The sequence below is a fragment of the Schistocerca americana genome, chromosome 1 (genome assembly GCF_021461395.2).
Source record: "Schistocerca americana isolate TAMUIC-IGC-003095 chromosome 1, iqSchAmer2.1, whole genome shotgun sequence".
NCBI lineage: Eukaryota > Metazoa > Arthropoda > Insecta > Orthoptera > Acrididae > Schistocerca > Schistocerca americana.
Genome location: NC_060119.1, coordinates 817,690,803 through 817,709,518, shown reverse-complemented (window position 1 = coordinate 817,709,518; position 18,716 = coordinate 817,690,803). Strand labels below are relative to the sequence as shown.

General features: G+C 39.3%; 2 protein-coding genes across 2 annotated transcripts in view; one reads left to right on the top strand and one right to left on the bottom strand.

Annotated features, from left to right (window-relative positions):
* The window catches only part of LOC124594418 (solute carrier family 22 member 7-like), a 148,588-nt gene extending 141,045 nt beyond the window's left edge, over positions 1–7,543 (top strand). Inside the window, exon 9 of the mRNA XM_047132792.1 lies at positions 7,173–7,543. Within this exon, the coding sequence (XP_046988748.1) occupies positions 7,173–7,367 (195 nt within the window). The 3' untranslated portion in view covers positions 7,368–7,543. The remainder of the gene's footprint in view (positions 1–7,172) is intronic.
* The window catches only part of LOC124612975 (ribonuclease H1-like), a 152,247-nt gene continuing 134,607 nt past the window's right edge, over positions 1,077–18,716 (bottom strand). Inside the window, exon 8 of the transcript XR_006979588.1 lies at positions 1,077–1,201. The gene's annotated coding sequence lies outside the window, so the exon portion shown is untranslated. The remainder of the gene's footprint in view (positions 1,202–18,716) is intronic.

The following is an 18,716-nucleotide window of genomic DNA, read 5'->3' as shown; positions in this document are numbered from 1 at the left end:
CGAGTGCTATAGGGGAAGTGCTGTTCTAAACTGAAGCCTATGCTCCATTTCTTGTACATATTAAGTGGAGCACCTATATGCCCACACTTGCATGGTGACCATTCAAAAAGATCTACCGTCCAAGTGTTTCAGTTAGCATCTAAAAAGAATTCCACTGAAAATGCAACCAAAAATGTGATTTATTTTTGCCTGGCTTGTTAACCATTTGTAACTTAACAGAGAAACGCCACGAGTGGCGAATTTTGAGTAAAACCTACATTTATCTTCTAGCCATGTTAAAATTTGCTTCTTTTGCCAAAACATAGCAGAATTTACACAATGTCACCTCACCATCATGTTGTGCACATGCAATTACGAAAGAATTCTGAAACAGTGGTTCATTAATTTTATTAAGTAAGGAACTGATGAAAAGTAAGGTCAATACATTATGAAAAAGCACATCCTCAGTACAAAATAAATGTGTAATGTCTTCACTTATGTTGTTCCAAAACCCACAGAATTTCTTGTTTCACCAGCTATTGATGGCCTTGAAAATTACATTCTTCCATCTAAAAAGTCTGCAGTTAGCAGAATAGCACAATAGGTAATGAAATTTCACATAATAACCATATGGCAAAACACTCTCCTCTTTGTGTGCTATCATTTGCAAAATTCCATTTCAATATTTCAAACCATTTATGAAATATGAGAAAAGTTTTGTATATTTCATTCTGGCTTTATCACTGGCGGCAGCGATCACAAACGAGTGTGCTACATCGGATAAATTTTCTCGATATTGGTGACAGATAAAATCCCCCACCCAAGTCTAAGGCAAAATACAATATGGTAGCTTAATTTCATACGCAGCAATGTATTATTTAATAAGCACAAAATGCAAAATCATAGCAACTTCTATTTTTTGTTGCAAAATATTTTGAATTTTGCATAGTGTCTTATTTCAGTGCAAATACCACAATAACTATAACTATTAGCAACATGATGGTCATGTCATCATGAAGCTGACACATAAAGTCACAAGTAACACAAAAATGACTTCTTTACCACATCGTTTCTGTAAAATCATTACAGAAAGACTCGATTCTGTCATCACAGCATGTCACTGACCGGCCAAAAATGGTATTGGGCTCCCTTTCTCAACAAACAAATGAACTCACCCAGTGCTTTGGATGAAAATTGGTCACTGCGCATCGGTCACCATATCCTGCATGGACAATATACGTCAATGTAATAGAAACTCTCTGAATAGATATCAAATATTAAAATAAATTCACAATGGTCGTCAAAAATGTTTTATCCATATAAATGTAATAAAAGAGCTAATCGATAAGTCGTTATTTTGGTATACAACTGCTTTTTTCAGTTAGGCAGGTTGGACATTTTGTGGTTTTCAACTTTCTCCTGAGAATGGCTATAAAGCTGATATCACAACTGTGTGAAATAAATTAATAGTTATTTATAGTTTAATGCCTGAAATTTCATTCAAAACAACTGCATATGTAGCGGGAATGCCACGAGTCTGGGGCTACCATTGCAAAATCATATACTTACTCTCCTTTCTGAGTGAGATGAGCCCACTTGTACCCAACAACGGAATCAGGTGACAAGTGGGCTGTTGTGGAGACTCAAGAATTGAACCTATGGGCACACGGAGATAGTAAGTTCTGAGGTGACAGTACAGGACTCACTGGCGAGTTTAAAGCGAGTATACAGAGGTCATTTCTGACCTCTAGCGAAGTGGGACACTGCAAGATCATCAACTGGATGAAGGAGTTCACTTCTCCAGGCAACCAGACATGGTGTTATCCAGTCACAGAGGGTGATTCAGCTTAGTGTTTATTGTATGGGAGTTGCAGAAAGAACTTAAGAGGATGGAGGAGGTATCTTCAGGGATACAACAGTTAGCAGTTAGTAATGGGAAACCAAGAGAGGTTTAAAGGAGCACAGGAAACTGATTGGGGCATAAACATGACTAAAGAATCAGATCCAGGTGTTGATTGGAGTGGTACTGCACAGATTCGGGAGAGTGAAGATTGGAGGGGGTGGGAGGGAGGGAGGAGAAGAGACACTGGTAGTAGACCACTGAAGACCATCTTCAGGACAGCAGATGCAAGTAAGCTAACTGAATGAAACAGCAGAGGCCACAAGGGGGTTAGTGGCAACAAATAAAGTTAACTTGTGGAGTGGCAATTCATCTAGATTGTGGTCAACACATGCGTGCTTCCAAACATGACTAAGGAAGTCATGGATTATGTCAGGGCCTCAGCAAATACTCTGAAACGGGATCTGAAAGTGGAACAAACACAGATGCAAGTACTAAATACAAGACTAACAATGATGAAACTACTGCAGTCAATAGGGTATAGCACGTGAGATACATGAGAGGGTTCCGAATTTGCATGGAGCTGTCCATCAAGTGCCACATGGGCAGTGAAGTCCCATCTTGCTGTCACCAGAACAGTATCTGAAAGAGTTGAGGAAGGCTCAAGGAGACTTACTGCCAGAATTACAGCTAATAGGGGAGCCAGGCAGCCAGAACTGTCTGTTCTACCACCATAGTGCTACAGTGGATGTAACAACTGATAGTGTGCGGTTGTACATATCAGCGAAGATGCTGGTGAAAGACAAGCATGTGGTGTTTAGGTGTTACATGATGCACACTTACTCAGTGAAGTAAAGGACAAGTGGCAAACTTGTGCAAGGGAGAGAAGAACGGCTGCTTCTGTTAGCAGAAGACAGGGATCGACACGTGGTGATAACCAAAGGTGAGCTCCACAGATGTCGGAATGGCATAGTCGCCATATGACAGACTCGTGAGATTACAATGAAAGGGAGCCAGTGCATCATGCCACTCTTCAAATTAAAATGGAGGGACAATGTTGCCAAAAATAGGTGATCAGGTTTGAACCATACTTCCAAAAGCCAGTTTACCTAGGATATACTCAGTATACGATGACATAGTGATGGTTGCTTGTTGCTGTAAGTGAGGGAACCTCATGGAAGCAAGGTGTTTAGAACTGCAAAGTAGTGAATGGTTAATCAGTTGTACTATGTGTGTAATTGCAGGGCCCATGTTTCATTTACTAGATACTGTGGCGGGGGTTACTCTGTTGGCTGTAATATGGCCACAGCAGTATTGACCAGATGAACTTCTATAGAAATGTTCTCCAAACAAAACCATACCTTCCATAACAACACTTGGGAACTGAGCGTGGATGATTCATGTCGGATGATAGCAGCACAGGACGGGTGGATCACTGCACAGAAATAATTTGTGTACATAGAACAGTGTCAGGATGGTATACATCTAGTAACCATGACCTTGAGTATCGCAATTCCTAGTGCAGTGATGACTCTTATTTTTCTCTGCCTAACTCATATGTACAGAGCTGTGCAAGAACTCAAGTCATGGGTAAATCAGTTCCCATAGACTGAACCCTCAAGTAATTAAGAGTAGCTGATTTAGTACTATATACTTGTTTTACAAATTTAGGGTACAGGTAGTTACAACAGAGAACCGGGCCAGGGCAAGACCCAAGGAACCAGATCTTCTCTGTGGAGGGGGGCACTGTAGTGCCACTATCCAGTCTTTCAGCAAAAGTTATAAGTCTTTAGCAAAAGTAATGAGAAGTATTGTGGAAGCCACCGTGAAGCACTGTGTTAACAGCTGTGAGTCAGTGGTCACCAGTGTAGTGAGAATTGGGTCACAATAACAGACACACAAGAGGATTGCAAAGCCAAGACATCCAAGTGCAGCAGTAAAGTGTACCATACAACAGTCACTGTGTGGCCAGTGGTGTGATGTCAAGGCACCAGGGCAAGTCTCCTGTTCTGGGCGAAGTGATTAGGCATATTTCAGTGAAACAAATGTGCACCTGAGCCATATAAAACCAGAATTTTGAGTCAGGGAATCAGTTCTTGTCACCAGCAGCCAGCAACACCATGACACCAGAGCTATGCCGGACATTGAGATGACAGGGCACTGGCGGCAGCAGCTACCATTGGTTTGAGACTGGGGTGTGCCAGCTGCCAGCATTACGTCCTTCACAGGACTTAGTGCCACAGCCCTGCCAACCTCCCATACGTGCCTGCTAGCATCGACACTGAGTTTCTAGCTGGAGTTGCCGCCACCATGCACGCCTCTACCTGACTGCTGCCTGAGAGCAGCGAGTCACACTCTACTACAGCCATTTTCATTCGCCACTGCAGTGATCTGAGCAGTGTGAAGGGCCACGGGGGCTCCCAATGCTGAGGGATGCAGCATGCCACTGACGTCAATGACTGTGGCCTCTGAAGGTGGCCGGCCTCCCACGGATTTTCCATCAGCAATGCAGGGCACTGACCCAGCAGCCAATGTGGAAGCTGCTGCCTTTAGGTTAGCACCAGCCGAGGACAACAGAGAGAGGCTTGTTTGCCTCACTACATTGTGTAGTGAAGTGAATAAAGTCATTCTTTACTGTCACCAGTTTTCCACTCAACCCATCAGCCCACCACTCACCCTGACCCTTTCAGTTGTTTTCTTGATAATTGTTTGGAATGTGCATAATAGTTTTCCCTCTTTAAACTAGCTCCTTAATAATCTACACAATGATTAAAGCACACAAATTTCAATAAATTGTTGACAGATCACGAATGAAGATATGGGAAAAAATGTGTCAAATGCAATTAAAAATTTAACCAAAGAGCATGGGATGCAATATAATAAATGTGAAACACAGTTCCATTTAGAACACATTTGAAACATATAAAATGTGTTTCATATAACACAAGCAATGGCAATAAATTGTGTGTGTGTGTGTGTGTGTGTGTGTGTGTGTGTGTGTGTGTGTGTGTGTGGCAACACACAACAACACTGACATGTGCTGCCCTTAATGATGGTGTGTAAGAGCTTTAGACTAAATAGATAAATTTTCCTTTGAAAGTTGTTCTAAGTACAACGTCACAAGGATGTGACCAGCAATGCACCTCCCAAATTGAGCTGCCCACTCCAGGTGCTGTAGTGTAAGCTGTCAAAGGAATTTGCCCACGAGATGAGCCCTGTTCAGAACAGTGTTATCTTTTGTATGTTTAACACATTATCTATTAAAGCAGTAACTTCATATCCTTCACCACCAAACATGTCATCTGTGCACCACAGATCCACGTGAATAGATGGTAGGTCTGTTTCCACTCAAAGGTATGCCACCTCACATGATAGCATGACCTGTCTGAAACTTCTGTGACACAAATGGTTGATAACAGGTTTTACTTTCTTGACAAATGAAATCACATCTGTTGTCATTCTAAGATAAACAGGAACTCATCCATTAACACAATTATATGCAGTCCAGTGCAGATATTGTTGCTTTCATTACCAACACACACTCCTGCGTTGAGTGGTGGACAGTATCCACATGGCTGGTTCAACTGTGTGGACATATCCTCCTTAAAGCGTCTACCCGTAAAGCGTTCAACATCTCCTTTCTAAATGTTGCAGCAAGAACAAGCCATTGTTCAAATGGGGCCCAGGTCACAATTCTTTTGAAATCATAACAGAAACATTGGTCAGCAACGAACAGCATATACCTCAGTTGATGCTGTGGCTAGAAACTGTTGTTCCAAGCTAATAACAGAGTTACTATCACCTGACCAACCGGTCACATCTGTCTGAATTTGACTTGCCTGCCACTTGCCAGTCATCCTCCATTGCAGTTGGTCTGGTAAGGTGATTTCGCCCATTGTTACCCCAGCGTGTTCTCTCACTCTCGTAGCACTAAATGTCCATCTACTCTCAAAATTCAGTTTTCTACTGCATACAGATGAGGCAAATGGACTGCAGTGCTGTTGATTTACAAGTGATAAATTTATTGGTACAGATGGTAACAACATTTCACAGCAATTTCTTTAAGTTTTAACAAGTTGTTACTGTTTTCATGTTTATACATAATTTACATGAACTTGTATACTTTTGAAACAAACATGAGACCTGAGGAAAGCAGCTTGACCAGATGGCCTGTAGTACGGTCATAGTCACAAATTAAAGCCAACTCTTGCTAATATCTCACCAAATTAGTTTTTGACTTACCACACGACAAACTCCTAGGAACAGCCATAGAATCAAATACAGAGTCACAGCGTTATGGTGGAGCTGCATGAGAGAAAATATAATAAGACATTTAATTAGTCTTATCAGATGAAAATAGATGGAAGTGATTTATGGATGAGCACTAATTAAACCTAGTTTTGCGATATAGAATGCAAGTAACAAGAGTGTGGGCAAGTGTCAGTGTGGTGACCATAGGATGTCACTGCCAACGAAGGGCACAGTACTGTACCACTTCATCATCAGCTGTCAACAGGTACAGTCAGTTCCACACGAAAGTGTACGCCATAATTTTAAATGTAGCGTCCACAGCAACATCTCTGGTGGTGGTCTTGCATCTGTAATAAGTGTGCTTTTGCACAGTGTATAGGTAAACAGTGTGAGATTTGAATGTTTTGTTTTGTTGGTTGCAGTATAAAATGAGTGTAAAATATCTTAAGCATCACAAGGCAATGTTCCTTGTAAATCATCCAAAGGGACCAAAGCTTTCACATGGATACTTGTTGCGAAGTTAGTCAAACAATATTTGTTGGAAACATGGGTGATTTACCAGAGAGAGGACTAAGGTGTCAAGCTATAATCAATAACAGTGGTGATTGTATTCACTATTAGGTAATTGTGCAGTTAGTAATAACACGTATTTCCATGTAAACATATATTTATAAGTGTCTTATTTCATACAGATAACAGTGTACAGTTTCTTGTGTAACTGACTGTATAAACGTAGTTTTACCTCCACAAGACCAGAGTTTAATGCAAAGTTGGTGCTTGTGAAAGAAGTAAACTAAAAACAGATTCCTGTGTACTTCTGGGAGTGAATGTGACTCTCTTAGGAGTACACACAAATGTCGACCACAACAGATTCATCAGAAATTTAAATGTTAACTGTGGATCAATAACAAGCACAGAGACTTATGACTTTTAACCCTGAGATAGCAAAATAGTGATAGTCTTTCACTGTCCTTGCTTTCAGGTTGAACACTTCGTGAAGACAGCTCTGCAGAGTCCCAGATGTTACAGTATCTATTCACACTGAATAAACTCACAGTAATTGCTTCAAAGCTGACTATATATAATTGTTGATATGTTGCAGGGAAAGACAGACCCATGGCTGCCATTTGCGGTACTGGGTGCAGTGACACTGGCAGGGGCTCTACTGGCATCCTTCATCCCTGAGACACTGCATGTGCGTCAACCTGAGACACTGCAGGAAGCTCAAGTCTTTGGGTCTGACCAACCATACTTCAGCTGTATAGGCATGAAGCGCAGGTGCCACACTTCTGGATGATCATTATCAACCATGCAGTGGGCTCTCAATGTAATCACACAACATTTTTTCATATTTATTCTTACCACTCATGAGCAAACTTATTATAGGACTAAAAAAATTACTGCTAGAATGACAGAAAATAACTATTTCAGCAAAACCTATGTCTCCCCATCCTCACGAAAAATAGATCTAAAGAAAAGGAAGGAAGATTTAGAGTTCAGTATCTTGTTGACAAAGTAGAAATTCAATACAGTTACTGAACAACAATGGAAAACATGTTAAAAATGTGCTACTGGTTAACACCAAAATCCTTAGAGGTAACAGGATTGACAAGAGGAAACAAATTCAAATTTTTCTTTGAAAGTTATACCTTGCTCAATACATACTGAGACCAAATCTTCTGCAAATCCAATTTTTTTTGGGAACACTATTTAACTCAAGATTTTGAGCATTGGTTTATTATACTTGTTTGATCACATTTGGATTTCTGCTTGTTAACAGCTAATCCAATTGGGGCTCGCTCAGTTTTTTCGTTCCAGCCATAAAAAAAGTCTAACCACATTTACTCTTATGGCTTATATCCTGAACAAACATTTGTGAGCTGTCAATATTTTTCCCAATTTTTAGCAGAATCTAATATTTCCTGAAGCCTCACTGTATCATAATGAGAAAGATCTCTCTTGATAGCTATGTGCATTCACAGACGCTTGGAACCTATTGCTGTTGAGATATTAAATTATTTGTATTTTTGCTGATGCATCTTATAGTTTCTGAACAACACTATGTGGGCTTTTAACATGCAGCAACAGAGGACTCATGAATTAATAATCAATTAAATTAGAGGTGACCTCTATCGAAAGTTTAGTTCAAACACCACAAAATGCATCATTATTAGGCATAGCCTCCTCATATCTTCCAACAAACTTACCCAGTCAGTTGTAATGGGGCCTACAGTTAAACATGCACTACAAACCGCAGTACAAATTGGCATTTTCACATCTACATACCACTGCCAGAGGTGAAAGAAGCAGCAAGTGACAGAGCAAATCCTAAGATCTACTGAAGTTTAAAAACCAAACTTTTAGATTTGTGATCTGACACTTCACTACTTAGTCCCACTAATAAAAATATGTGACATGAGAAGTGCATCTACCTACTCGCTGGTAAAAAAAGAAGAAGAAGAAGAAGAAGAAGAAGAAGAGTACAGCTAGACAACTGACAGATACAACAGGTTAACACAACATTTTATTTTCAGTTTATGGAATTTTCTCAAAAATTCTTCTGTGCAGAAATACAGCAACCAAGAAAAATGTGCAGCAGTTGTAAGGGAAGAACACTCAGAAAACAGTGTGAATGAAGGTTTGCAGAGCTATAATTCTAACTTAAACCAGAGGTGGCTAACTGGTGGGGCAACAAATTGAATGCGAACTGGAATAGAAATACAAATAGGTGACACACATTAGCAGTTGCCAATTGGACCGATGAATTTATTATTGGGAAAACTCCTGGCACCAGCTGGATGACTACTGCTCATCCAGCCAGCACCATGTAGAGGCATAAGTTGTTTATGTATGGGTGTCCTCTATCTCGAAAAAAGATTACTCTGAAAGCCAACAAGTTTTCTTCCTTTTTACTGCGCACCTGTTGACATTCAACACTTCTGCTTTTTGATGAATGGTCTCCTTTGCTTCGAGTACTCACAATCTTATATGATATGGCAGAACATAACATCTTTATTATTTATCGGTAACAAATAAGACTACTGATTCAATCAATTATTAATTTACATCAGTAAAAATATTTATTTGTTATTTTTTGATAAAAGGGTGTATGAATAAAAGATTAATTTCAAGCCTAAAAACATTTGTTGCTCCTATTCTTGGACATTTAAAAATCATAAGTACTTTTGCTGCTTTTAGTTTTATTTTCAGAAAAATTACTTTTCAAACATCTTTTCAAAATTTTGATTTTGGAAGAATTTCCACTGTTACTTATTAAAAACGCACACTGTTTTGGAATGCACTTTGAATAAAGCTGTATATTCTCCATTTTCATCAACATTTTGAAGTATAGGATTAATACTACTTGTATCACACAAATTTAGTTTATGTGCAGTGTGATAGTAATCTCATATCATGTTCAGTAATGTGTGTTGTCAATGAATGGGAAATTCTCCAGCATCTCTAGACAGTCGTCTTCACCACAGATATCATCATGTTTTTCGCCTTCATATCTTCCTCTTTCTTTAACTCAACTGAACTATTGAGTAAGACACTGTGTTCTTTAAACTTTTCATGTAATTGTTGCCATTATGTTATGAATTAATAGAGGGAAACATTCCACATGGGAAAAATATATATATCTAAAAACAAAGATGATGTGACTTACCAAACGAAAGCGCTGGCACTTCGATAGACACACATACAAACACAAACATACACACAAAATTCAAACTTTCGCAACAAACTGTTGCCTCATCAGGAAAGAGGGAAGGAGAGGGAAGGACGAAAGGATGTGGGTTTTAAGGGAGAGTGTAAGGAGTCATTCCAATCCCGGGAGCAGAAAGACTTGCCTTAGGGGGAAAAAAGGACGGGTATACACTCGCGCACACACACACACACATATCCATCCACACATATACAGACACCTTCTGTATATGTGTGGATGGATATGTGTGTGTGTGTGTGTGCGCGAGTGTATACCCGTCTTTTTTTCCCCCTAAGGCAAGTCTTTCCGCTCCCGGGATTGGAATGACTCCTTACACTCTCCCTTAAAACCCACATCCTTTCGTCCTTCCCTCTCCTTCCCTCTTTCCTGATGAGGCAACAGTTTGTTGCGAAAGCTTGAATTTTGTGTGTATGTTTGTATTTGTTTGTGTGTCTATCGAAGTGCCAGCGCTTTCGTTTGGTAAGTCACATCATCTTTGTTTTTAGATATATATATCTACCATTATGTTACATTTATAACACATCTTTTTGGGTCTAAACTGAATTTTTATCCTCCATATTGGCTACACAGTCATATATAAGAACTCCAGAAAATCGCTGAAATATTGGTGTTTTATAGTCTCTATCAAGTTATCATAGACAGTGACTCAGAAAACTCTCTTTTGTATCTTGGCTCTTGACCATATGTCAACAAATGTACACACATATTCTACATCTTGCAATGAAAACTTTATTTCTAGAACTTGTGTTGCTGTTGTGGTTTTCAATCATAAGACTCATTTGATTCAAGCTCCTCTCCATGCTACTCTATCCAGTACAAGCTTCCTCATCTCCAAGTAACTACTACAATGCTTACTGTATTCATCTCTTGGACTACCTTTACAACTTTTACCCCCGCACTTCCCTCCAGTGCTAAATCAGTAATCCATTGACGTCTCAGATGTGTACGACCAACTGATCCCTCCTTGTAGTCAGGTTGTGCCATAAATTTCTCTTCTCCTGTATTCTGTTCCGTACCTCCTCATCAGTTACATGATTTACCCATCTAATCTTCAACATTCTTCTTTAGCATCATATTTCAAAAGCTTCTATTCTCTTCTCATCTGAACTGTTTATCATCCATGTTTCACTTGCGTACATGGCTAAATTCCATACAAATACTTTCAGAAAAGACTTCCTGACACTTAAATCTACACTCTATGTTAGCACATTTCTCTTCTTCAGAAATGCCTTTGTACCCATTGCCAGTCTACATTTCATATCCTCTATACTTTGACCATCATCAGTTATTTAGCTGCCAAAATAGCAAATCTCATCTACTACATTGAGTGTTGCCTTTCCTAACCTAATTTCCTACTCCATGCAACTTTTCTTCCAAGTCCTCTGTTGTCTCTGAACAAAATCACAAAGTCATCAGCAAACCTCAAACTTTTTATTTCCTCTCCCTGGACTTTAATTCCTATTCCAAATTTTTCTTTTGTTTTCTTTACTGCCTGCTCAATATCAAGATTGAATAACGATGGGGATAGGCTACAACCCTATCTTACTCTATTCTCAGCCACTGCTTTCCTTTCACTCCCCTCGGCTCTTGTAACTGCCATCTGGTTTCTGTACAGATTTTAAACAGCCTTTTGCTTCCTGTATTTTACACCAACCTCCTGCAGTGTTTGAGAGAGACTATTCCAGTCAACACTGTCAAAAGTTTTCTCTACAAATGCTGTACATATAGGTTTGCTTTTCCTTACCCTATCCTGCAAGAGAAGTCATTGGGTCATTATCACTTCACATGTTCCTACATTTCTCTGGAATCCAAACTCTTCTTCCCCAAGGTCAACTTCTACCAGATTTTGCATTCTTCTGTAAAGAATTCATGTTAGTATTTTGCAACTGTGACTTACTAAACTAATAGTTTGGTCATTTTCACACCTGTCAGCACCTGCTTTCTTTGGAATTGGAATTACTATATTCTTCTTGAAGTCTGAGGGTATTTCACCTGTCTCACACATCTTGTTTGCAGATGGAAGAGTTTTGTCATGGCTGTCTCTCTCTCAAGGCTATCAGTAGTTATAACAGAATGTTGTCTTCTCCCAGGGCCGTGGTTCAGCTTAGGTCTTTCAGTGCTCTGTCAAATTCTTCATGCAGTACCATGTCTCTCATCTCATCTTCATCTACATCCTCTTCCATTTCCATAAAACTGATCTCATGTATATCTCCCTCTTATGGACCTTCTGTACTTTCCTTCCACATTTCTGCTTTCCCTTCACTGCTTAGGACCAGTTTTCCATCTGAGCTCTTGATATTCATACAGGTCATTCTCTATTCTCCAAAGGTCTCTCTTAATTTTCTTGTAAGCAGTATCTATCTTAACTCTAGTGATATATGCCTCTACCTCCTTACATTTGTCCTCTAGCCATCCCTGCTTAGCCATTTTGCACTTTTGTCACTTTCATTTTTGAGACGTTTGTATTACTTTTTGCCTGCTTCATTTACTGCATTTTTATATTTTCTCCTTTCATCAATTAAATTCAATATCTCTTCTGTTACCCAAGGACTTCTAATAGCCCTTGTCTTTTTCCCTACTTGATTCTCTGCTGCCTTTACTATTTCATCTCTCAAAGCTACCCATTCTTCTTCTACTGTAATCCTTTACCCTGTTCTTGTCAATAATTACGGAACGCTCCCTCTGAAACTCCTTACAACCTCTGGTTCTTTCATTTTATACAAGTCCCATCTCCTTAAATTCCCACCTTCTGCAGTTTTTTCAGTTTTAATCTACAGTTCATAACTAATAAATTGTGGTCACAGTCAACATCTGCCCCTGGAGATGTCTTACAACTTAAAATTTGTTTTCGAAATCTGTCTTCCCATTATATAATCATTTGGAAACCTTCCTGTGTCTCCAGATCTCTTCCATGTACACAACCTTCTTTCATTATTCTTAAACCAAGTGTTAGCTGTGATTAGATTATCCTCTGTGCAAACTTTTACCAGGAGTCTTCCCATTTCATTCCTTTCCCCCAATCCATATTCACATACTATTTTTCCTTCTCTTCCTTTCCCTACTATTGAATTCCGAACCCCAATTACTTTTAAACTTTTATCTCCATTAACTATCTGAATAATTTCCTTTTATCTCACCATACATTTCTTCAAACCTCATCATCATCAGCAGCAGCAGCAGCAGAGCTAGTTGGCATATAAACTTAGACTACTGTGATGGGTGTGGGCTTCAGTGTCTGTCTTGGCTACAATAATGCATTCACTATGCTGTTCATATTAGCTTATCCATGTTCCTATTTTTTATTCATTATTAAATCCAGTCCATTACTCATTTTTGATTCTATTAATTTATAACCCTGTATTCACATGACCAGAAGTCCTGTTCCTCTGGCCACTGAACTTCACCAACTCCCACTGCATCTAACTTTAACCTACCCATTTCGATTTTCAAATTTTCTAACCCACCTGCCTTATTAAGGGCTCAGACAGTCCACAGTACGATCTGTAGAATGCCAGTTTTGTTTCTTCTGATAACGACATCCTCCTCAGTAGTCCCAGCCCAGAGATCAGAATGGGGGACTATTTTACCTCTGGAATACTTCACGCAAGAGGATTAAAAAATGGCTCTGAGCACTATGGGACTTAACATCTGAGGTCACCAGTCCCCTAGAACTTAGAACTACTTAAACCTAACTAGCCTAAGGACATCACACACATCCATGCCCGAGGCAGGATTCAACCCTGCGGCCGTAGAGGTCGCGCGGTTCCAGACTGAAGCGCCTAGAACCGCTCGGCCACCAAGAGGATGCCATCATCATTTAACTATACAGTACAGCTGCATGGCCTCAGGAAAAATTACGGTTGTAGTTTCCTCTTGCTTTTAAATCATTTGCAGTACCAGCACAGCAAGGGTATTTTGATTGATGATACAAGGCCAGATCAGTCAGTTGTCCAGATCGTTGCCCCAGTAACTACTGTAAAGGCTGCTGAGCCTCTTCAGGAAGCACATGTTTGTCTGGCCTCTTAATAGATACCCATGTGTTGTGGTTGCACTTACAGTATGGCTATCTGTATTGGCTGAGGTGCACAAGCCTCCCCACCAATGGCAAGGTTCATGGTTCATGGTAACTGGAAGTCACATCACATGAAAATAGTTTATTTTCTGCTAAATATCCTTCAGCTAATTACATTTTAAGACATCCTCAAAGAAGGTTGTGCATTACATTTTTGGCAAAGTTGCAGCTTCACTGGAATACAGCAGCGCATCACATGAGACATGCTATCAGAGCAATAGACATCTTTTTTTCTGTTTACAAGTTGAGCTATTTGCAGCTGCAAAGTTGACCACCTGGGAAGAATGTTGTATGTCAATGAAAATGTCGGGTGTGGCTGATGTAAGTCGCACTAAAAAGGATACTGTATCATTAAATGAAAGCATAGAAAGAGTACTAGATCCGTCAAACTGAAAGCAGAATGTCAATAAAAGTAGGATGAACAGAGGAAAATCTTATATTTCTACAGCTGGTAAGGAAGTCCCTGAAAAAACTACATTAAAGTGGTAAGTATAAGAACGTTGTAAATCATTGTAACATAGCTGTATATCATTGTAACATAAATGATACTTTGTAACAACTGCCTTGATGTGACAGGAGATATTATAACAGCAGAGCAGGACTGTTGCTGGTCATAGGTTTCTGCCTCGGGGCCAGACTTTTGCTGGGGAAAAAAGAGAGTCAGACTTTTGCTGGGGAAAAAAGAGAGTAACGGATCTCATGACTAGCTATGAATGGAATTATGTAATATCAGAAGCTTGTGTGCATACGTCTTTCATTACAAAGGAAATGAAAAGAATATTTTTGTTGCTGTCAATGTTCTTGAAGTAATTGTAATGTCTAACCCTAACTTGAATGGGTTGAATATCAATGCAGATGATCCAAATGCACGGTATCTGTGTCTTAGTCACAATATCATTCAACTCTGGGTATGTCATTCTCTGCTAAAAACAAAGGAGAAAATCAAACTCAAGTTGGCATCCCTATTCCTCTGCAATGCTACCTTCACAATATGTTGTAAGTGTTAGTCACAGTCAGATCAGTGTAATTGCGAGTGCACTATGTCAGGGAAACTCGAATTCAATCATCAGAAAATTGTTGGCCCTGTGTGGAGGGAGCATCCTTTGTTGTATAAAGTGCTTCTTCCTCTACCGGCCAGGATAGCGAGAGCCTTGTTGGATGTGCGTCAATATCTAGATATACAATACTGGGAATATTATTTGAACTTACATTCTGATTGAATGGTTCAATTTATTTTTCCTCCATTTAACTTGTTCTTTGCTGTTGTTTCTTGTCCTACATACAACTAGTTTGTTTTTTTCTTTAAAAAAAACTTTGGAAGTTAGTTAAATAAATTCACTGCATTATTTCAGTATGACAGGTATGTTTACTCTTGCCAAGATAATAACTTCTGTTAATACTGTCCATTATTCTTGCCATTATAACAGAAAACCAGTATTCATAATTTCACAATGTGCTTTTATGTTCTTACACAGAAAGCTCCATAAAAATTACAATAACTTTCAAAATATTGGGAAATATCCTAAATGCACATTCCTGTCGTATAATAAATCTAGTATCACTTAACTAACCATAACAAAATGCATAAATAAGCACTACCAAAGGAAAACAGCAATAATTTTTACTTGCTTAACAATTATGAAATTGTAATAAACAACCTTCCTTAAAGGATGTCTTCATTCATACCATAAAGTAAAATTTTAAAAATTGTTTAGCATTTCAATTTAAAAAAATGGATCTTCAGCAGCATCAGTATGATCATGGAACCATCACTGTCAGGTGTAGTTTATGAAATATTCACAGACATTTCAACACTATTTGTGACATTCTTCAACAGTTTCTATTTTAACTCGCTGAAAAAGTCAGTACTTTGAAACATCACTTCGCTTAATTCGAACAATATTTGGTCAGCAACTCAAGCACCTAGCCACAATACATTTTCCATTCGAATTTTCAATGCAAAGTTTGAAAAACTTACTGTTGAACATGGTCAGCAATGAGGCTCAATCCTTTTCATCTACAATGACTTATGTCACCATTTAAGGCGAGCTTACATTTAAAGTCTATTGATGTTTATTACAAATCACTCAATGTTTACATTGTTCATTCATTTTGCAGTATTGCAAACAAGATGCAATTGGCAGTTGTAATAAAGGAATCCACATCCATGACAAAAGTTTCAAATTTCATGCAGGAGAACTGCACAAACATACCATCATGCACATTCCGTATGGACGACATCATAATAAGCATCCCTGGCATCGACAGACAACTGAAAGAGTTGAAAACATGGCCCTTACTTAGCTTGCATTTATCGCAAATCTCTTGCCCAGCCCACAGTCCCAGGCAACTGGAAAAAAGTGCAAGTGACTCTTGTATATTAGAAGGGTAAAAGAATGGACCCACAAAATTATAGACCAATATCCTTAACATCAGTTTGCTGCAGAATCCTTGAGCACATTCTCAGTCCAAATATAATAAATTTCCTTGAGAGGGGAAAGCTTCGGTCCACAAACCAGCACAGTTTTACAATACGTCACTCGATATACTGTGCGCTACAGATGAAGGAAACAGGCAGCTTCCTTATTTCTAGAGTTTTGGAAAGCATTTGACATGGTGCCACACTGCAGACTGTAGATACAGGTACCAGCATATGGATTAGGTTCCCAGATATGCGAGTTGTTTAAAGACTTCCTAAGTTACTGAACCCAGTATGTTGTCCTCAATGGCGATTGTTCACTGTTCATCATAGACAAGGATATTGTCAGGAGAGCCTCAGGGAAGCATATAGGACTTCGATTATTTTCTATGTACATAACTAATCTGGCAAACAGGGTGGGCAGCAATCTGCAGTTGTTTGCTGATGATGCTGTGGTGTACAGAAAGGTTTCAAACTAGAGTGACTGTAGGAGAAAGCAAGATGACTTAGACAGAATTTCTAGTTGGTGTGATGAATGGCAGCCATCTCTAAAAGTTGAAAAATGTAAGTTAATGCAGATGAAGAAACAACCCACAATGTTCGGATCAGCATTGATAGTTTTCTGCTTGACACAGTCATGTCGTTTAAATATTTGGCATAATGTTGCAAACTGATTTGAAATGGTACGAGCATGTGAGGATTGTGGTAGGAAAGGTGAATGGTTGACTCTTATTCATTGGGAGAACTTTAGGAAAGTGTGGTTTATCTGTAAAGCAGACCACTTGCAGGACTCTAGTGTGAATTATTCTTGAATATTACTCGAGTGTTCGGGATCCACACCCAGTCGGATTAAAGGAAGGCATTGAAGAAATTCAAAGGCAGGCTGCTAGATTTGTTATGGGTACATTTGCACAACATGCAAGTATTACAAAGATGCTTCAGAACTCAAGTAAGATTCGGTGGAGGAAAGCAACGTGATTTTTGAGGAAAACTATTGAGGAAATTTAGAGAGCCAGAATTTGAAATTGACTGCAGAACGATTCTACTGCCACCAACACACATTTTGCTGAAGGCCCATGAAGATAAGACACCAAAAATTAGGACTTACAGCACGCATATAAACAGTCATTTTTTCCTCACTCTAATTGTGAGTGGAACTGGAAAGAAAATGACTAACAGTGGTACAGACTACCCTCCACCACACTCCATATAGTAGCTTGCAGAGTATGTCTGTAGATGTAGACCACTGATACAACTGAGGAAGGTATTGTAAATTAGTCTCTGTTGGCTGCATTATTGTCCTTGTCTTATTACGCACAGTGCTCCCACATGTTAGCATTGGCAAGGAGGGAGGGTGCGAGAGGAGTACCAAGTGCAGGGGCCAGTTGAATTGGGCATTATTGGTAGTCTAAAGCCATTTGTTATTTTATACCTATTATATTGTTAATAAAGTAAGTAAAGCTGCACTCAATTGTAAAAATGGTTGGAGCACCACAGTGTTTTATCAGATATAGTATTATTCAAGATAGTAATCCATCACAGTACCCCAACTTCAGAACTGGCTTACTTATCCAGTTATAAGAGGACATGCAGTTTAAATGAGACTGCAAACCACAGCGGAATGTGGAATTCTTCATATGAACAAACCATTGCTAAAAGTGAAAGAAGAGATAAATATCAGAAAAAAATCATAGGAGTAGCTCGCAAGCACACCTTTCAGTTTGCAGTCTGGCCATTATTCACTGAGCCATCAAGTCATATTTCTGCATAAAGCATTAATTATCATTTATGAAACAGAAAGCTCATTGAGCCACAGGGACAAACACTGGTTATACATGACAATGCTGATAGAGAAAGAAACAAACAATAAAAAGGTGGTTGTAACCTATGTTATTTGTCAGTTACATGACACTTTGACCAGCATCCGTAGCCAAGGTCACTAATGGATGCTTTTGTGGTGGTGCTTGACTATAATATAAGCCAGTTCAATTTCTTGTGTTGGAAAATTTTCACTGCCAGTATTTGGCCAGCATGGGGAGGAGGGATAGTGGCATCAAGTTCCTCATCCTCAGTCTTTGTGCCAATGTCCTACCTTAAACTCCAAATTTCTCTGCAGAGTCTGGCACTATTGACAGAGTTCTGATTGTCAGATGGTGCTGTTAATCTATTCAAGAGGAGCAGGCTATGTGCTGGCACTGGGATTCACCTTCTCCCCTCCCTTTAGACATAAAAACACTAATCCAACTCTACACAGTACAAGCACTCACCACAGTCATCCATCTGACACAGATGAACACTTGACGCTTCATCACAGGTGAGAGGAGGGCAATCACGCCACCTCTACTAGGACCTTGCATAGCAAGTATATGCAGAATTGCTTCATTTGCCACCCAACACTCATTGTCAGAGTACGGGTCTCTGCTAAGTC